At 37.1% G+C, this 22090-nt stretch overlaps 2 protein-coding genes across 4 annotated transcripts in view; one reads left to right on the top strand and one right to left on the bottom strand.

The window, feature by feature from the left end:
* Positions 1-22090, top strand: part of garnl3 (GTPase activating Rap/RanGAP domain like 3) — a 141063-nt gene that overhangs the window by 72689 nt on the left and 46284 nt on the right. For all 3 annotated transcript variants that reach the window (XM_088614920.1, XM_088614918.1, XM_088614919.1), the window contains exons 4-7: positions 7458-7557; positions 14475-14593; positions 21264-21328; positions 22021-22084. In XM_088614920.1, coding sequence (XP_088471046.1) covers positions 7458-7557; positions 14475-14593; positions 21264-21328; positions 22021-22084 — 348 coding nt within the window. The remainder of the gene's footprint in view (positions 1-7457; positions 7558-14474; positions 14594-21263; positions 21329-22020; positions 22085-22090) is intronic.
* The window catches only part of ttll11 (tubulin tyrosine ligase-like family, member 11), a 309887-nt gene that overhangs the window by 263285 nt on the left and 24512 nt on the right, over positions 1-22090 (bottom strand). The gene's annotated exons all lie outside the window — the stretch shown is intronic.

Below are 22090 nucleotides of genomic sequence, written 5' to 3'. Positions count from 1 at the left end.
GCTTGTGTTGACAATTGGTTTATTTACATTTATATTAATCTAGAAATAAATGGGTGTGTACTTCAATTGTACTGTATGATTTAGTAAATAGTGCTACACTGCAAATTTGTGTTCCGGAAACAGGTCGCAGTGCGATGAGCAAGTTAAAAAAGTGCCGTCACTCCCCTCTGAAAGCTAGACTGTGTGAAACTGCTGCACCAGAGGACCCTTTTTTTTGGCTTGGTGGAGTTACAGTATCTGCTGTCTAGGGAGCTGAGAAGTGCACGCTCAGAACCCACAGGCCACCAGGATCGTTTCTTGGCAAGGGGAAGGGAGAGATGCAGTTGTCACATTGATTTTTATTTTCAATTTAGAATCTCCCATTCATTTTTTGTTATAGTTTCCCGATTTGGGAATCGTCAGATGTCTTCGCTGAGGCTATAAAGCCTTCACAAAGGAGAGAATGAGGAAACGTAGGCCGACATGCTCATCTTTTAATGTATCACAGGCGACCCACCACAGACCAGAGATTCCGTGCCAGTTGGAAGAGAGGCAGCTCTCTCACAGATAACATGGCAAATCTGCAAGCACCTAGGAAGGTTGCAGGGGTCACAGTGTTGGCTAAGAGCCTTGTTACGTCCCACTGTGCGGTCTGTGTGTTTTTGTTATGTTCCACACTACTGACCTTGATTGTTCTCCCACCCTAAGTGGTCCATCATTACACTATTGTTTCAGTATGATGTCGTCATCAGCTTCTCAGCCAATCAGAACTCATCTTATTCACTATATAATATGGAGACTTTCAGAAGGAAGAAGTCTTTCGTTTGACTCGGTTCGGTTTTCGCTTCGCTTCAGCTTCAGCTTTGTTGGTTTGTTGGTTTGCTTTGTGTGTATGTGTTTTCGTATAGCTTCGGCTTTGTTGTTTTGTTGGTTTCTGTTTGTCTCTTTGTACTTTCGTTTGTTTGTGTTATCCTTATTTTGCCATAACCTGCCCAAACTTTTTATTGTACTGTACTTGTTAGACAGCCCTGACTGACTATTCCCCTCCTATACCAGGCAGCGCTCACACATTTCTACAGGGCTGCTTGGGGAACTCCTGCTATAACTAGAGATGGGACCCAGTCTCGAACCCACAACACCTGGATCACAGCTGGAGCTCAACCTGTGCTCAAACCAGCACTTTCACCAGTTGCGCCACGAAATATGAGCTTAGTGCAGAACTGTAGCTTCATTGGCAGCACAATAGCTTAAAATTCATTCACTGCTGTCAACACAAAGCTAATGTCTACACACGCATTTTGTTGTTTTTGGCTGTGAGCAGTTGCATTGATAGGGAAGAAAACTCTTAAGACACAAAGATTTCTAATAATACATTGTTTGGAACAATGATTATGCTGACAGTATCAGGCATACGCAGTTAAAAGAGCTTCTACAGTTTAATCACACTCTGTGGACTGTAGACAATGAGTAAGCAATGAACTACTGGCACTACATACTGGGGACGGCTGGCAGTGGCATTAAATTATACATACAGAGGTAAGCTACTGAGCATTTTCTTCTGGGGGTTACAGGAATTCCAGATTTTCACATTCATGTATTCCACCCTCATGTATCCATTAACCGAAAGCAGCTTATTCTGCATGAGAGTCACAGTTATCCAGAGCCTTTTTCAGGAAGCACAGGGAGCAAGAGCAGTTTTGGGCAGAGACACCATACTTGTCTCATAATGGATGGATAGATGGGTAGCTAACTTTGTTTTTCTTTGCAACCTTTTAGAATTACACCTGAAAACCTTCCAAGACCAGGCACTATTTGTTCAAGATGCATTTATATGGAGAAAGCTTTCTGAATTATGTAAAAGAAAATATTTTAAATCCAGATGGAGCGCTATGCCTAATACGGCTGATAAGTGCTTTTCTGGCTCACTCAACCATCACTGAATTATGCTTCCCCTAGGTAGTGTTACTGGGGACTTGCACAGAATGTTATTCTGTCTGGGATCAGGGTCTGTAGCTGCTGGATTTACCTCTCAGGAAACACTAAATATGACTCCAGATCCTTTAGTTATATAATTCAGCACATAATGGTGCCTGTCAGTGTCTTGTCTTCTCCCTTGATCTGTGTTCCTAGATATTGATAAGATGTTCAAGTGTCTGTCATTTGGACAGGCTGATCATTCCATTTACCAGCAAAAAGAAATAAGGCAGGGAAAATGGACTTCTGCGAAGATTTGATTCTTTAAGTTAAGATATGAGCTCCACATCAAATAATAATTAGGAATATAATATTTTTAAAAGAAGATATTACATTTAAAAATTGTAAAATGTCAAAAGAGGGGTAGATATCCTAAAATGTATTATTTAGGTGCATCTACTATATACTGTACTGTATAATCTTTTAACTCACTTCAGACACTAAGAGAAATGGCTTCTCATGTGCAGCACAACATCTGTGGAACTCCTGGCACAAATCCATTAGAGAGCATTTTTAAAAACGTGCTTGAAGACCCGTTTTTTCATTGTAGCTTTTAATGTATAATTTAGTTTTATATTGTGCAGTGCTGTGATTACAAAAATGCTGAGAAAGAAAATGTATTTTTTAGTATTTCTTGAAGTATGCAGATTTATGACTTTAAGATGTTGTCATCTGTATAAAAAGCATGTCATTATTTTTTCACAAGGGTGTTACTGTTTAATGAAGGCTGTACTAGTTTAATCGTCAAAGTGGTTTCACAGTACTCTCATGATCAATATCAGTGTTCCAGTCATATATATGGAAATATGTGTGTTATTCTGCCTTGCTGCTACAGATCAATATCATTCAGCTGACTAGGGTGTGCAATTTAAACTCCAATTTCTCTTTTCAAATGCCACTGTTGTTCAATTAAGGTCCAAGTTCCCTTGCTGGAGCCCAAGCATTATAAAATATAATTACAGAAATATGAATATCTGAGAGCTCCAATGAGAATGGCTCAGGACTGAGACAACCTTTTCTTACAACAAAAGAACAATGAAAGCTTAAAGTATTTTATTTCTACAACCCTTGAAAGAGAGGGACTTTCTTCTAAAATAGTGCACGTAAAGTGCTCCCATAAACAGCAAATGATGAATTGATGGGTTTAAAGTGGGAGATGAGCAACTGACTGTGGCCTCATGCTTTCTTATTAATTTTATCAATTATAGTTAAGTGCTCTAATAGGCAAAGTTATTTAATTAATAAAAATAACAAAAATTACATATACTGTAAACCTATTTGTTCAAGAACACCTGTAACTCCAGTTTCAAAAATCACTTGCCACCATCAAAATACTGGATACTTGCCAGTTTCAAAAATCAGTCTTAGTGAGGCCTCCTGAGCCAGGAAAGATACCCACTCTCATAACACATGGAGAGGCACTTGTACTGAAATGGTATTCTCATTCCAGAATTGGCAGGCTGCATAGAGAAGGAAAGAGAAGGCTGAATTTTGAGATTGGCAAACACATTCACCTAATAGGTTCGGAACTGGAGTGAAGGATAGTTTCTATTTTATTTTGCATTCCATTGTTTCTGTGGCAAACACAAGAGAAGGGAAAAGAGGAAGAAAATGTCAGCACACCCTCTTTCCTATTTGTCAATATTGCCTTACAAGGCTAGATGATGCACAGGTATTTGCTTTGTCCATATGGAGCGAATGAATGCGAATGCGTAGCCAGGAAGGCTCATATACTAGATGCAGACCATTGCAGCATGACCACATACAGTATTATTACTCTCAAGCGTTTATCTCATGATTGGAACTTGCATTGCATAGCTGTCTCAGCATTCTGACTTAACACCTCTCAGAAAGCAGTTTTAAATGACTTCTTTTTAATATTTTTAAGCATGTTAGTTTTATTGTGGGATGATGTAACCTAAGAAATACATCAAACATCTGCTTACCATCAGAGCCATCACTGGCCAGCTGTGATCTCTTTTGGCAATCACCCTAAGCGCTTGCCAGAAGAGATTTTTGGTAGTGCACACTCTGACCCGCCCAGCCAGACAGCCAGTCATCTTTTAACGTGTGACAAGCCCTGCAGTGTTGTACAGAAGGTTCAGTGCAGACTGGAGGAGTGGCGCATCTTTCAGTGCTATCACTGCAAGTTTGCAGGCTGTGAGCTGAGAAAGCCATGACCACACTGTGTGCTCAGCAACCCCTGTGGTGCTCAGCAAATTATACACCACTGTTTGGAGAATCAACTTTTTACAGCAGAAAGCGTTACTAAATGTTTTGTTGCTAAAGTTTTAAAAAAGCAACATCTGTCGGTGTTATTCATGCCTTTATTTGGATTTACATGGCAGTTATCATTTTCTGTTCACTAAAATGTAAAGATTTTCTACAGATAGACTCCAACATAAGAGTACTAAACAACATTAAAAAATATTAGACCTTGTTTTGTAGAGAGACTGAAAATATTTTAAGAAATAGCTCTGATAACGTCACTTCTATGCACATAACACCATCAGGATGAAGCTTGTACTGATGTGTACTGTATATTAGACTATAAATACATGCTGGACAGGTGCACAATACAGTTCATTATTGCCCTCACAGGGGGAAGTCTAGTTTAAAACAGTACGAAACACTATTGTGCTCAATTCCAAAGCATCCTGGTGCTGAAAGAACACTGAAACCAAATGGGGGGTCCGATTCATTAGGTTTGGTAGTTCTGTCCCTAAATATCAGAATGCCCAAAAAAGCAAATCATACTGTAAAAAAAAGGACATACTGTATTCTGCAGTGAATACAACACACTCGTTACACTTTCCTTAGTTTTAGTAGATTCTGAGCCATAACAGAACATATGGAGTTTGCTATTCTCTAGTCAATGTTACATCTAAATTGATGGTACTGTATATGTACAGTATGCCTTCTTTATCATTGTAAATTTCACAGAGGTTTTCTGCTTCAATTCTTGAGTTACTATAGAACACCCTACATATAGTATAACTACCACACAAGACCACACAATCAGGAATAACAATGACAAGCTGATACTGTTGACTTGTAGTGATCGCTCGCAGATGCTGAACAAATCTGCAGTAGAATTACTGGCAGACCCAGTCACACTAAACCCCAGTTTTCATTGAAAACCAGCTCCCCTGAGATTTGGGGTGTTGCCCAAGCAGTCAACACAATCACAGGGCAAGAGCACATTAAGATATGATTTTTAAAAGTGTTAAAAATGTTCATTTACATTCAGTATACTTATATGCAATACAAACATGTGCATACAATGTATGTATGTTATAATCATTTGCAGTAAGTCATGATGTTCCACATTGTATATTCTTATAAACTTTCTCTTATTATATTGGAGAATATTGGATTAGAAACAACTGCTGAAGTCAGAATGGCTAAGCTTTGGCATTAATGAATGCTTCATTCTTCAAGTGCTTTTAGTAAGGCTTCCAGTGCATATATTAAAACCAGTGGAACCACGCCAGATGGCATTTTAATAATATGAATCCTATCCTAATGACATTAAATGATGGCTATATTTTGTGCATAGTAATATTTCACGGCATTTGTCTGTTGTGAAAGTCTATATTGCAGGTTCCAAGCCAAATCTCAGAGGAGCTGTGCATGTGCACAGTCATGCACAATGTTTTCATTCTCCGTGCTTGATAAGATTCACATCAGGAGAAATTACATTTTGGAAGCAATGTGCTACATGTAGATAAAATTTCCTTTATGAATGCTTCTGGAATACACAGTAGAACCACAAGAACGATCCTATAATCTCCTCTTTTGTTGTTCTGTTCCTTTAATGTTTAACTGTAGCGCTTGTAATTTTAGACTTTTTAAAACCACATTATTCAATCACACTAATTAAGAGGGTACAGCATTCCATTGTTGTTCCTGTTTTTGTAAAGAAAAGTTGCATATTTTCCAACAGATCTGCCATTTTATACATCTTGTAGGTCTTGAAATAATCATGTTTTAACCATGCTGTATTGGCACAGTGTTCGTGTTTTTTGCACAGAGGCAAGCCCTGTAATTCAAGCACTAATAATTCCCTCACTTTTACAAGCAATTTACTAGAAATATTACCACATAAGGTTATGGTTATGTGGGAAGAAGTGGTTCTTTTTGGTATCATCAAAAGGCAAACAGAAGCATGCCAGATAGCTGAGGATTTGTTGTAAAGCACTGTAGGAAAATGCTGGAGCCTTAAAGTGTGATTATACAGACCAAGCAAAATTAATTTTCATAGATTGGTTTGAGAGTAAAGATATGTTTGTATCTTCCTGGGCAGTTGTCATATTTCCTAATTCATGGAGGCAATCAGAGCTACTGTTTTCAGGTCAGGTGCTGTCAAAGAACCGGATGGCTTATTTTATTAAATCTACAGTACATGTATGTGCAGCAGTAATGGATGATTTGATCAAATTGCAGTTACTGTAGAAATAAACACATGGTTTCCATGTATGGTAAATGCTACATCATCTTTGCTTTAAATTACATATTATGAATTTATACTTTTTTTATTTGTTAGTAAGTAGTCCAGCTCATTTATCATCACTATCCAGACATTGGTGTGACATGTCTAATGCAGTACAATTTTGAGGCTTAATTAATTTGTTGATAAAATATTTAATAGTAAAAATAAAATAACCTAAAGGCAAATTTCTATTAGTACTTTACGAGCTTGAGGTTTACTTTTTCTCTTTCACAACTGTGACATTTTTTTACCTAAACAAATTAGACTGTTCTCCTTAGATCTCTAAGGTGTGAATTATCACAAGAGTGAGCTATTGGGATGACAGCCTTTAATAGGCTGTCCTTTTTATCTGTCTCATAGAAAGAACTGTTCTGAATACCTAATGGGTGCTTTGCTTATTTGTTTAATCAGTGTGTGTGTGCGTGTGTGTGTATTTTTCAGGATTAAAATAAAAGTAATTATACGATACAAAGGTACATTAACAAGAATTCCTTTAGGAAAATTACTTTATCCGAGAAGCAGTGCAAATAATCAGAAGGCGTAGGAATAAATTAAAAAAGCAAACATCCACTGTTCTCATTTCTTCTCAGAACAAAATACATTTTGAACATGCTAGTAAAAATGTACACATTTTGGGGTTCTGTGAGGGCTCAACCAGTAAATTATTTGGTTTGCAGGTTGAGCTGTCTATAATACAGTACTTTACCATTTCTCTGGATTTCACTCACAAACAGCTGAGCGGTGCTGAATCTAGATTTGGCTTGTACTGACCATCAGCTTCCTTGTGACTTTCAGAGCACCTGTGAGCTTGAGGTTTTCATGAAAGCTGCAGTGGTAAAGCACATTTGCTCATTTAAGACACCAAACTAAAAAGAAAAGCTTGTGGCAATGCTTAAAAAATCAACCGTTTTAACATCTTTGTTAAAAACTGTGCTTTCTTTTTGGTAGAAATGGATAGAAAGACTGTACTGCTATGATGTTTTTCTAACATCTGTTGTTGTTTTGCTTCTAGAACACAGACTATACTCCTGGCACCTGGCGGAGAACTGATGTACACTTGGAGAATCCAGAATACCACACCAGATGGTATTTCAAATATTTCCTGGGAAAAGGTGCACAATTTGTTCTTACTCTGTCTTATATATTTGCCAGATGTATACAGTAGATTCATTTTCACTTTCCACCATGCACGTAGATGTCCGTAAAGGTTTTGTTAAAAATACATTTCCATTGATACTGAAAACAGATCTGTTTGTTTCCTCAATAGCTGTGAACATTGTGTCTTACAGCATATGATTCTCACTAGGGCTGGTTTCCATGCTTGTGCAGTATAAACCCTCAATCACAAGTTAAGTTTTAATTGCATTTAAAATTATTCACCTACTGGGTTGTTGTAGACTTCACTGACACTGTGAATTACACACCAGTGTTGGTCCATAATGAAAACCAACAATCCTGGCTGTTCCTCTTAAAGCAGGTGTCCTAAATGTATATTTCATTTGTTTTACAGAGAAGAGCACTGAAGGAGATTTGTTAGGCATTTCTGAATTCCGTGCCACGTAGTTTTATGGACAGCACTTGTTGTGTAAAACATTCAAAATAGCTGTAAAACAAAATAAACAGGCTGACTCTAAAATGTATGACTAGCATAACTAGCAGTATTGCACTTCTATAATATCAACTCATTACAGAATACAACTCATTGTGCTCACTATACAGTACATATTTCAATCCCCATACACTATATGTTTGAGCACAGAATTAAGAATATAGAATGAAATGTAAAAAAGGACCATACTCTTTATTAATTAACTATGTATTAATAAATAAAGGGCTGTAAGACAGAAAAACTAAAGACTTAAAAAATATTTAATGCAAGAGACAAACAGCAGAAGAAACTGCAACACAACTTTCATATTTTAACTTGCAATAATTCAAGTACAGTAATTGCAACACATTTTTAAGCACTTCTTGTGGTTTTTTTTCTCAACACTGATCTGGTATAAACATGTACTAAAATATTTATAATGGAAGGTCTGTATGTTTTCCTATTCTTTCGTATTTATGTTTTGGAGAAGTTTACATTCCACATAAGTGAAGGTTCAGTAATTAGATGAAATATTCATGACAATAATGAACTTCAAACCTTTAATGTATAGAATGTCTCATAATACAATAATTTAAGAAAACTAGCTTTTTAAAAATTAAACTGTAGCACTCTGCAGAAATATTGTAGATAGACTGCAAGATATCTAAGAAAGATTAAAACTGAATTGCTGTATTGCTTGCATTCTGTTATATCACTGAAAACTGGATACTAGGAACAAATGGCCTTCAAGAGACTTCAAAACTGGTAACTTGAAAGCAATTTTTCAACATACAGGTTTCATGTGCAAATTCAAACATTTGTCATGCAAGATACACAACATTCCTAATTTATGAAGAGTATCCATAGGCTTTAAGATTTTTCCATGGCGGTTTTACTGTACCTGTGGGCTTGTTTTTCAAACCTTTTGGAACGATTTCAGCAAGCTGAAGAGGTCATAGGAAACACCCCTTCTAATAAATCAAATGTACACATTCTACAGTATGTGTACACACTGTATATGACAGTAAGACATGTAGTCACTATGAATCTCTTCAGCTGTCATCTATTATTTATAGGGTGTGAATACTTTTTAACAAAACTGCACAGGCAGTGATGGCATAGTAGGTAAAGCATGCAGGAATTCTAAACACTATCACATGTTTGTGCTTGTTTGACAGGCCTGCCCCATCACTAGCAGCCATTGCAGTGTTTTGTCTAGTTGGGAGCTTATTTGTAGGTCACCAGCCACCACTGAGGTCTGGCCATCTTGGAATCAGGCTTGTGTTAGTTGCAGCACTTGCAGGGCAGTGAGTCTGATATCGTTGCATACAAAAGCACTGATAAGCCAAAACCGATCAGAGTCTGGAAGAGAAACCAGCAAAATGGCACACCATTCCTGCCTACACATACTGCGTGTCATGAACAGGGTTCCATTAAGGCTACTTAGGAATAATTTGGTTTTGCCTGTAATAGTTTTCTTTCAAAATATAACTCTAATCCCTAGAAGTGCTCTGGAAGAAGAGGGGAAATGCCCCACCCCCACTGAACACAAATTCCTGCTGTTTAACAGTGGTCTTCCAGTGACCCGCTGTCCTTACTATGCCTGTTTTCCATAAAAAAAGGTATGCAGTCATGTAGTCGTGTAGTGGTGGGTTAGATGAGAAGTTAAACGAGATGTGTGTGAGAAGCTTCTGAATTTCAAATTGCAGTGATATATTTAATGCAGGGGTTTAAACTTTTGACCTCTTTCTGTGGGCTCATTACACTGCTGGAAAGCACATTTGAATCGTAAGTTCAGTGCATGGCTGAGAGCCTGAACTGTTAAGCGGTTAGAGAGAAACAAGACTGTACTCTTTCTCCAAGTTGCATTAGAATACAAGTCAGTCAGCTGGTGCTATTATTATTAGTAGTAATATTATTGATAATAATGGTGCTGCTACTACTACTAGTTATAATCTTTTAAACAACAAAAATCCAGTAAACGAGGACTTTTAATGGTTAGGAAACCATGATGTCCTCACCTCAAAGCCCTGATAATATAGGACAAGAGTCTTAATCAAGAAAGAAATGTTTAATCCTAGGAGGATGAATGCCAGTCATTCAAATGCCAGAGGTATAAATGTCAAGATTATGTTAACACCAGAGGCGCAGTGTGAAAATATTAATCCAATAAAATCTTTCCAGATTGATTAAGGTTTTTAAATTGTTAAAACTATTAATTAAAAAAATGGGGGAGGAATTAATAAACATCAGTGAGTAACATGGCATATTAATCAAATAACTATTTGTAGTGACATTTGAATTTGTTACTGCTAATCCACATTCCATTCCATGCAAAAATGTGTGCTCAGGCCTTAAAACCTCCTTCCAAAATGCCAAAAATTAACCTTGTATATTGAGTCAATGTGTAACGTATTTGACAATACTAGACATCAGAATCCTAGATGCTCCATTAAAAATAAGAAGATATTCTTGTGAATACTGTATATGTTATATAGTAACCTCTACAATTAGAGGACCAACTGAAAGATAAACATGAAAGGGCCATTCATTTTTGATACAATAAGTGTTCACTATATTATGGAAACAAAATGTTTAGTGTTGATGTATTTTGATCCCCTACTGTCTGTATCAGTAGTCAGAAGGAAGACTGTTGTTACAAAATATATAAAACAGTTCACATCTAATCTAGATTACCAATGTTGTTTATAAGGTTACTGTAGTGCTTTCATCATGAAAAAGGTGAAAGCACTGTATTTGAATAGCAGGCTATAGACTACGCTCTGCACCTACGTAAAGAGTTCAGTGCACCTGTTTTCAATTAATCCATAGCTCTTCTGTAGAATACAAAATAAATTATCTGTATTAAATTGTATCTCATTTCTTCCATTTGAATGCATTAGCATTAATTGTAGGAGAGGCAGTCATGATCTTCATAGCCACATCAATAAGAACAAACCAAGTCTCTGTGACTTACAGCAAACAAGTCGTCTAAAGGAGTCAGATGTCTTCATTTCTCAGGAGCTATCGGCTAAAAAACTCTTAAGATTTCTTACTTGCAAGGAAAATAAATAGTAGATACAGTATAGAAAGAAAAACATCCATACGACTTTACATTCTAAACGTCTACAGTGTCTCTGTTTACTTATAGTACTTCCTCAGCTTTTCAGGAAAGAAAAGCTAACATTTCCTTTTTGTGTGCTGTCCTTATTTTTGAATAAATAGTCTGATTCATACAGTACATTGCTTTTTTCATGCAAGAGTTTTATGTTGATTTTCATCTTGGATAAATGTAGTTTTTGATTCATTTGTGAACCTTGTCACCACTCACATCAGTGCACCTAATCCTCACAATAAAATAGACTCGTGAAATTCAACGTCATTAGAATTGTTTGATATTGGAGTACTATATAAAAACTGCAAATACTGACAATTAAATACACGTTACACCTCAGAGCAGATTTTGGATTAAATATTACTATTAACAGTATGAAAGTCAGAATACATTTTTAAAGGAACAAGTAATAGGTTTATTCCATGCTGAAAAGAGAAGAAAGAAAACACAACATTCTGGCTGTGGAGCCTTCTTTCCGGGTGTGAGAAAGACAGGGCAGACAGCAAAGATTAAATAAAACAGGAGAACAAAAACTGGGAGAGTGGAGGAAAGCGGGAGCATGGGAGAGGCAGAGAGGCCACTCAAGTGGTGCGGAGTGGGGAGAGGGGTGAAGTCGAAACCTGCATGTGAATAGAAAAGTAGTTCAGGTGGGTAGCTGTGTCGGCATGCATAGGCTGCAAAGGAACAAGTAATAGGTTTATTCCATGCTGAAAAGAGAAGAAAGAAAACACAATGTGTAACATTGTGTTTTCTTTCTTCTCTTTTCAGCATGGAATAAACCGCTTACTTGTTCCTGTGAATAAAGAAGATTACAGGAAAACAAGTCTGTCATTGAGAGAAGGGGGAAGGTGTGAACCAAGTTTCAGGATAATTTTTCTTTCGGATGTCTTTCTGCTATGGGAGTAAAGAAACCCTTCTTTGAGAATGGGGGAGATCAGTGTGATAATGGCCGTCTGAGGTAAAATGAGAAACTATGTTTCATTCTCCTTCTGGTTTCTGGTTTTAACGTAGATAGCTGGGCATTTCCTGCAGGAGATACAGTAAATGAGGTTGCTGGAGATACAAGAGGTCGCCTGGGTGATCCGGAATTATCCTGAGGGGCCCTGAATGAGTGTGGTGTTAGATATGTACTTGCAGGTGACGCAGCGAGCTCTGTTGCAAGGGCAAGTGCCTGGTGTGGATGGTTGCTGAGGGCAGTCAAGGGAGCTGTGAACAAGAAGGTTACGCAGATTAGGTGGTCGGCGATATGAGATGATGAGGTGGTCAGAAAAGAGGGCTCAGCCTGTAGGATGGAAAAGTTGTCCTTGAATGGTCCTGGGGGTAGAAAGTGTGTCAGGGTGGAAGGGAAGCACCAAAGGAATGCAGTTGTTAGGCCAGGGGTTCCTGATTGACTGTCGACGGCTGATGGTCCGGGGGCTGTTTTTGGCTTTGATGAGGGCCCTGTCAATAACAATAATAACAATAACAATAATACATTTTTAAATACTGTTATGGACAATAAACAACATGGGGCACGGAAATTGTTGATCCTATAAGACAGAGGTAAAATGACAGTCTCTCTTTACTTAGCAAAGAAGCACTGTTTCCTGGAATCTCTATTTAAAGCAAATGACTTCAAATAACTAAGGTATTAACACTATAACGCTATACACTGAAATCTCTAATAACTTATATCTCCCCATCATATTCATCTGTAAGAAATCCCTGTTTTGCTGAAACATCACCACAGACCTGCACTGGTCAAACTCCAGCTGTTTAGGTGTCAAAACAGGAAGTGAAATATCTGAAACATACTGTACGTAATGTAGCATTTCCCAAATTGTCTTCCAGAACCCCCATCCTGGTAAGAGCTAAATGTTATATGACATTCATATCTAATTTGAGTGGAATAGCTAGGAGCTTTGCAGTCCAGATCCCTAGAGCTAACACAATTAAAATTTGGCTGGCTCGCCTTTGTAATAATCATGTCAACATAGTAATAAATCAGGCCGTGCTAAGCCTAATGATGAAGATCGTTAAAAATGCATTATCCCTAACTCAGCACAAGGCACTGTTGTGGTGCATTTAGACCTCAGGAAGGTAAGGCGGACATTAAGTTAAGCTAATTGAAAAAAATAAGGACAAATGCTTTGAATATACAGACTGGAATTGTTCAACCTAAATGTTAATCTGATTCTGGTTTGGGTTTCTGTAGAAATCCAATTTGAAATCTTTCTGTTGTCTTTCAAACTACATTGAAGGTCACTGAGCTTCCCTTTTCTTTGTGATAACAGCCAACTGCTTCTCCAAAATGAATGCGCAACAATAGATCAAAAAGTATCTGAAAGAATACTAAAAATATCCTTTAAAGGATAAATAACACTTTAAAGGGTTTTTCTATTAAATAAATTACTTTATATATACAGTATGGGTTTTCCAGTCCTGGTACTTACCCTAGAATCGCAAAAATACATTTTTCACATAAAAAGTAAAAGGATAAGCCATATGCACAGTTTATTCTTACCATCAATTTAAAAAGACCTAAATTGTCTGTGAAACAGGATATCAAAACTGGATTTGTGTTTTTAGCTCACTTTTCCAAAGTTGCATTTTTGATCACAAAATATTTCTATACCTGTACAGTAAATACAATAATTACATATATATACAGTACAGCAAGTTGCTAACTGTCTTATTACAATCTCCCAATGTGTTAATCAAGTTGGCTTCACCACTTCTGCCCTCATGTCAGTGTAACAGGGGTCTGTGGCCAAGTAAAAGATATCTATGCCAGTTCGACTATGCCGCACAACTTTGGAGAGTGTCCGTCACTCATTGACGGTTCTCACTATGCCCTGACCAGTGACCTAATCCAGAATTGAACCAGAAAGAAGTGCAGAGTTAAGCCTCACTTGCTGGGCAATCTAGGACCTAAATAAAATCAGGAAAAATATACTGTACTGACGTTTGTACAAAGCTTAAGCAAAATGATACAAATGCACCTAAGTGTTCTAGTAAACTATCAAAATGAAGCATGAACACATTGACAAGTCATTAGCAATGACCACTACTGTAACTTGAACTGCATAGACACATAAACATGACGTAAACGTGACACAGACAAAGATGTTTGAAACAATTTCAAACAACGTCCAAAATTTGTCTTGTGGAAGCATTGTTCATCTTGTTATCTCTTTATAACTTTCATTATTTTTCATAATACAGGGTAAAGTGAGAGGGTCAAAAGAAACTAATTATTTTGACAGTCAGGTCATCAACCTTTGCAAGACAGGCATTATTTTACATTATTACATTCGTTAAGGCTTTTTGTTTTCTTTGCCTTGCAGTGCATCAGAACTATGTTGGCACAGATGCAGACAAGAATCCTTTCTACTTGTCTGTAGTTCTCTCGGACCAGAACAACCAGAGAGTCCCACAGTACCGTGCCATTCTGTGGAGGAAGGCGGTAAGTGTCCTGGGGGCTTCCCATCTGTGTGCAGTGAATAAGTGGGCACTTTTTCTTAGAGGAACAATGACTCACAGCATCAAGCACTTCAGATGAGTGCTGGATTGCACATTGTGTTCTTTGATTTTCTTTGTTTTGTTGGTTGGTTTTTTTCCTTGTTTTCAGTGACATAAAAAGGATGCCGGAGACTGATGTGTCCAAAAATAATTCAGTGAATCCAGTTACCGAGTTGCTGTAAATAATGGATTTACAATAGTGTACAGTACAAGTTAGAGTTTGATTCTGCATAATTTGACTAAGACGTTCTGAAATATTCCTTGTGGTTAGATTTTATGCGCTTTGCCTTCATTTTTAAAAATGTTAACATCTCAATAAAAAGTTTAATTCCCTGATTCTCAGTCATGTTTGAAAGTGCACCTTCTTCATATTTTCTAAGCTCAGATTTTTAATTATTCATCATTTTAAGCACTGTTTGTTTCACCCAGCTTTCTAACATTTTACCCCCATTCTTCATGAGCCATCTGATTAGTCACGGTGAGCTCCAAAACGTTTTTTTTATTTTAAAAAAAGTCTTTAAGGGACCCCTGTAAAAATCCAATGAAGCTGATGAAAAGGCTGTAGTTAAACACTACCATCACAGAACTGAAGGCACTGAGTATTTTATTCACACATGCCAAGTATCAGGTTATTTCCCCTGGGGAAATGAAACAAAATATAGCCTACATTATGCTACATGATTCTGTCAATAACCCTTGTGTAATTGAGAGAAATGCAAGGAGCTTTACAGACCAGGAATTCTGTCAGAGACAGATTATCTCATGTGTCAGTTGCTTAGGTGTGGGCATGCATGTTTGTGTCTGACGTTGTGTCAGTAGCTTCATAGCTCATACTTTCCTATCAGTGGAGGAGAAAAAAACATTACCTGACATCAGTGCTGCAGCCAACAGCAGACGGCTTGCGTTTTAAAAGGAACTGGGGCAGTTTGTTCAATGTGGTGGCTAAATATCAGGCTGGTACATCAACCTTCTTCTTTCCAAGGATAAGACCCCACTCTCTGCAGCTGGTCTACTGCTGAGCAGCTGAGACAGCAGTCAGTTTCTTGTACAGGTATCTGTCAGTTCTTGCTAAAGATGCCTGACTCTCAGAGTGTCAATGGCTTTATCCCACGAAAGGGGGAGTAACAGAAATAGAAAATCAAAGAAAAGCCGTAAAGATCACCTTCATCCAATGGATTGTTTTTTGAAAGGAATGAGGAGTTTCGATATTTGTTTTCCTTCATTAAAGAAATAAAATGGATTTAATCTCTACATGAGGCCGCTTTCATTTTCACTACTGCATCTCCCAGGCAGTGTGCGGGGGAAGCCCTGTGAAAACGCTTCTAATAGCTTCCGAAATGGTGTGAAAACATGAAGGATGCCTGAAATGTAAATACGATGAGGAAATAAATAGCGCAAAGCTTGCTGTTGGTGTTCAGATGAAAGTGTAAGGCGAAGCTGTTGCTTAAAATGCTCGGTGCAGCACAGGACAAAAAAGATCCCTGTTGATAAATTGGTAGGCTGTGGTTTTTGTTTTAAAAAGGTGTGATTTAACCTACCCCTCCTCTAGCTATAGGCTTTGTGAAGACAAAGTGTGATTTTGCATGGTCCTTATGTTCAATTAGCAGCAAACCCTGCATTATACAAATTGTGCTTGTGCCATTATTTAATTTCCTCTTTTCAGATTACATCAGTTGAGCAATATTTCGTTGTCATCTGCTGTACTACTATTCAGCTTGATATCTAGCAGGTTACCTTACATGTCTGATATAGAATACATCATTCCTTTTTCTTGCTACCAATTGTGATTATCTAGTTTTAGTGTCTTTAATGATGTAGATTTGTCCCTTTACTTACAAATTGCCCAGTACAATGGGCCAGAAACTTGTATCCTACTGAATACTGGTCGTACATCAGCTGTGTACATGGACATTTCCATTTTTTATAGGATGTATAGATTGCTAGCTTCTCCTTTTCTGTAAAGAAACATAACCAGGGCTAATCTTTAATCTTACCAAATATTATCACACCTATAAAACACTTTGCATTTTCTAAAAAAAAATAAAATAAAGTGAGTCTATCCATTTTAAATCAGAGTGTTTGAATCAGCTGCTAATCAATTACATAGTTAGCTTTGCTTTTGTTAAGGTAGAAATTAAAAAAAATTCAAGCATTCACTTTGAATAATCCACTGCGTGACCCAGTTTAAATGAGATATGGCTGGATTTTAGACTACCGGAGTGCTATTATGCAGAAACGAACATAAAAAGGTTATAAACAAGTGGGGGTCGTTCCGCCCAATGCATTTATTCAGTTGCTTAGTAGTTTATTGATCCCAGGATATCATGCATCACTACTTCAAAGTTTCTGGAGACTCAGCTTCAAACCTCATGGTTTTTCAATTTGTTGCTGACACCCAACACTTTGTGTAAAAGTGCTCCCGTTCTCAGTCCTAAATACACTCTTTTATTACATCCAGCTGGGCTCTTGCGTTCTTGCTTCACCAATGAGCATAAAGTTACCTGTTGTGTTGGCATTGTCCACACCTTTCAGGATTTTCATAAATTGTATCAAGCCCTTGGTCTCCTGAGGTCAAGAATAGCTGAAACCTAACTGGGTATAACATTTCGTGTAGGATAAGTTTGGGTTTTTTTCTTTGAATAATTTCTAAAGCAGGGGTGTCCTTATAGAACACTGACAAAAACTTTACACAGTATTTTAAATGAGTCTGTTTACTGCATTTCTAACCTTGATATTAATTGCTTGCATTGAACGTTTTTCGCTTTTCAGGAAATCCTATTTTTGTTGCCTTTGTACTTGCTTCTCTACATTGTCCGGAAGAAGACAATGATAAATCAACTCCTGGGGCTTTTTCGTAGTCTACTGCCTCCTATTTCAAAACAGTTCTGTACATCTGTACTACCTAAAGAAGTGTTTTACCTTGCACTTCTCAATGTAATATTAATTGGGCTACAGTACACAGTCTTTAATTTTTTGCATTTCCTTTCCTGCTTCTATAGTGTTTGCTTTTTCATCTCTTCTGCAAACGTCACAGGTCTATGCCAGAGTCAAAAATATTAATATAAATTAATAGTAGCAACAGTCCTAATATAGATTCATGTGACTCAACTAAATATATCACTCCAATCAGAGTCTTCTCCCCTTATCACTCTTCACTGTTTCCTTAGCATTTTCCAATCCATTTACAGTACGCACTGTACATTACCTTTAGTTCCTATAGCTTTCAGCTTTAGAATTAACCTTTTAAGTGGAACTTAATCAAACACCTTCTGAAAATCTAAATATGCTATATTATATAGTATATTACTTAAGGTCAATTTGGAAATTATTGCAAAAAACAAATGTCAATCAACTTTTGAAGGGGATCGGGAAGATTATATCAGTAGTAAAATATGTGTTGGCTTTGAAAAAGGGCCTCTTGAATGTAAAGCTTCTTTTAATTGAGAGGTCACCTGCAAGACACTTCAGAGAACTAAAATGAAGAATAACAATCTGTATGTCTGAATGGTCCTTTAAACTGGACTGGCCTGATTTCATGTGCATTCTATATTCACAATTATGCATTAATCTTGCACTAATTACTTATATTATTATGGAAATGCAGGCTTTGTTTGTGTTAATCAAAAGGCTACACGTGTACTGATTTTCGTAGCCACAGCATTAAGAATAGCCCCATGTGGAGTCTCTGTGAGACACTATGGTAATCAGCCTATAGATTCAAAACACTGTGCTACTGGGGCATTATGATTAATAGGCAGTTTGTTGAAACACTCTATAAAACAACAACAGAAAAAAACCCAATTAAATTAGTTTATACCAAGGACTTCAATAAAAGTTTAAATAATTACACTTAGGAGTTTTTCACACAGCACTGTTTCAACACTATACAACACAACATTTTTCAACACTAATTTTGCATCATTTACACTGTATTGGACAACTATGCTGCAGGTGAAAATAATGATTTTCTACCAGGAATGTGTTTAATACTTCATACTGTATGTCTAAGGTACTTTTCTTTTAACATACCTATAAACACTTTGTCTTTCTTCTTATATTGAAATGAATGCAATAAGAATTCTATGATAGATTAAACTTATAAAATAAGAAGAATCAGTTTTTGTCACAGTCTGTTATATTATCTTATGCATGCTATATTGAATAATTTATTTATTGATAATACTTACAGAAAATCTGTTTGGTCTAGTACAAATCAGGAGGTTAAAACAGCTGGAGTGCTTTGAGGGTTTTGAAACAGCATTGTTCCCTCAACAGGAGACCTGGGATTGCAAGATGTTTCGTTATTCGTTATTTTATTATTTCATTATTTTGTTAAGAAAGTACTGATATCGCTGGCCTGCTCTATAGAAAATACTGATATCACTGTACCGCTCTATATTGATTACCTTGTTCAAACTTTGGTAAAAAGTATTTTAAAAATGTGATTAGAATGAATTGTGATCAGACTGGTTGATTCTAAAATGACACTGGCAACACATTTACACATTACTTAAAGACTGGGAGCAAAGCAAAAATTTAAAGATAATATTTAGATCATTTTTTAGATTGTACACATCTTATAACATTTGCCAACAGAACTTCATCAAATGAACAATCTCGGTTAGCACTTTATCCTGTGTAATGACGTAAAATAACCATTCCCAAAAAATTGTTTACCCATAAAAATCTTCAATACAATTGTAAAACTTAGGAACCAACAAACTCTCTAGTTCAGTGTCATTCATAAATTTGGCTACTGCTTACCACAGTTATAGTTCTCATACAGAGTTGTAATCATGGTCCTCTGTTAAAAATGGTATATTTGAGAATTACAGCAGTATCTAGTGAAACCTGATGACGTGTTTGCACAACTGTTTTCTATGAAGACATCTATCCATTCTCTAACTGCTTTACCCAGAACAGGGTAACAGAGGAGCAGGAGCCTATCGCAGCAAGCAACAGGTGCAAGTCAGTTGTAGGAGATGGGGGTTTTAATTTTCTGTATCAGAAAAAGAGTACTTGATTACTTTTACTAATTAAACATAATAATTGACGCTGATTCTAAATACACAATATACAATTTATAGATATAACTAAAGCACACATAACCAACAAGGAATGTAATAGAGTATACAGAATCTGTGAAACAATGTGCTGTGATATGAAAGCTGATTGTTCACTCACTTATTAACCACTATCAGAGTTAATAACTTCAGAGTTGAAATATGCTTCGACTATAATGTGCTACAGTCAAGCTTGTAGGTTTTATCAATCTCGTATAACCAAATCACATTTATATTCTCTCTAAATATGCATTTACTATCATGAACTAAACATCAAACATGAGTTTGGAGTAATAATAATAATAATAATAATAATAATAATAATAATAATAATAATAATTGCTTACACTTATAGAGCACATTTCTGGACACTCCACTCAAAGCACTTTACAGGTAATGGGGACTCCCCTCAACCTCCACCAATGTGCAGCATCCACCTGGATGATGCGACGGCAGCCATAGTGCGCCAGAACACTCACCACACATCAGCTATTAGTGAGGAGGAGAGCAGAGTAATGAAGCCAATTTATAGATGGGGATTATTAGGCGGCAATGATTGGTAAGGGCCAATGGGAAATTTGGCCAGGACACCGGGGTTACACCCCTACTCTTTTCGAGAAACACCCTGGTTTTATGTCTCATCCGAAGGACAGCGCCTGTTTACAGTATAGTGTCCCCGTCACTTTACTGGGGCATTAGGACCCACATAGACCGCAGGGTGAGCGCCCCCTGCTGACCCCACTAACACCGCTTCTAGCAGCAACCTATAGTTCAACTCGAGAATTCTGACGTGAATAATGAAGTTTTACTCAAAGAATCTGTTTCCTCATATTCTTGACAAGTTGAACTTTGCGCTGGTCTGGATTGGTTCATGATCCGACTTGCATTCTCTGTGCTGGGAGGGTCCCTGTGCAGACAGAGAAAAGAAAAAGAGCTTTTCCCTTGCTTTGGGGCTTAGACAGCTCTCAAAGTAGTGCCTTGCTGACTTCGGTCTTTAAAAACTGTCTGTGCACAGATTTCAAGTCAATGAGTTAGCTGGCAAAAATGTGTTGGGTTCTTGCTTTTGAAGTATGAAATCCACAAGTTGGTGATTTGCTGAGATGCTTTAAGGTATAGTTTTGGTACCCACCCTACAGATCACCAATTGGTAGATCTTCCTTTGGGTAACATTTGATCTTTGGTTTTGGGAAGAAACAGCCAGGAGACTTGCTGGAACTTGTCTGTACTCTATATCATTAAATGTACAGCATTGATACAGCTTTATAATATCTCTTATCAGAGGGGCCACTTTAGCCACATTCTTCTGCTTTTAGAGACGGGCACAAGCTACTTGGTCAAGGCATAGAAGGATTATAAGAAGTCTTTAATAGCACTTAATTCTAAGTGAAATAATAGGCCTTGTCGCTACACAGTATACTGTACACCATGAATGAGTGACCAGTCCATCACATATAGAGTGCATATAGATACAAGCATGCACACACTCACACCAGGGCTATTTTTACTGCAAAGAAGCGTTTCACAGTAATGCTTCTGTTTGATCTCCTGCAGGGAACCCTGAAGATATGTCTTCCTTACAGCCCAACAAAAACACTATCGGTGAAGTCTATTTTAAGGCAAGTATTTTGTTGTTTCATGAAGGAATTAGAACTCTCTGCTCAGGTATAAATACACAAAATACCTATTTGTGAGTGCTGACTAGTTCATTTTTCTGCCAGGCATATCTGAACCACAGTGCTGCCTTCAATATTATTTGCATATATGCCGATAAACCACTAACCTCATTTAGTTTTGGGGTGTTGACCAATTAACATGCAGTATCAATTTCAGGAATTAGCTGATGGAGCTAAAAAGGGAGCCTTATATCTATTAAGTATCTCATCTTCTTAAAACATCTCTACACAAACGAATAAAAATAAATAGATACATCAGTTGAGTTTAATATGCATTTTTTTTATTTCACTAATAGCTTTACTTAACTTAAATTCTCTGAAGAACTACCAGAGGACACTCTTGGAAAATAATCTGATAACTATGGAAATGCTTTGGGGTTTTATATAATTTATAATATTCAAAGTAAGAAAGGTTCATTGTAAACATTGACAGTCAAGTGCTCTTGACTGTGGTTCATTTCTGGAATTATTCTACAATAATGGATTGACAGTGTATAGGCAGTAAACTTGAAAAAGACGTTGCCTACAGTAACTATCCTTAACTACAGAGAGACAGAGAGCTTGTTATTACTAGCCCCTTTGCAGCCCTGCATAACAGCGCTGAACATTATTTCAACTTTTAATTTACTTTCCAGTGCCATGAACCTTGACAGATTTGAAAAGGGCCCCAGAGAAATTCTCAACCCAGAAATCCAGAAGGTGAAC

This window comes from Lepisosteus platostomus, chromosome 21, assembly GCF_059453375.1.
Source record: "Lepisosteus platostomus isolate fLepPlt1 chromosome 21, fLepPlt1.hap1, whole genome shotgun sequence".
Lineage (NCBI taxonomy): Eukaryota > Metazoa > Chordata > Actinopteri > Semionotiformes > Lepisosteidae > Lepisosteus > Lepisosteus platostomus.
This window is presented reverse-complemented; position numbering and strand designations above follow the sequence as displayed.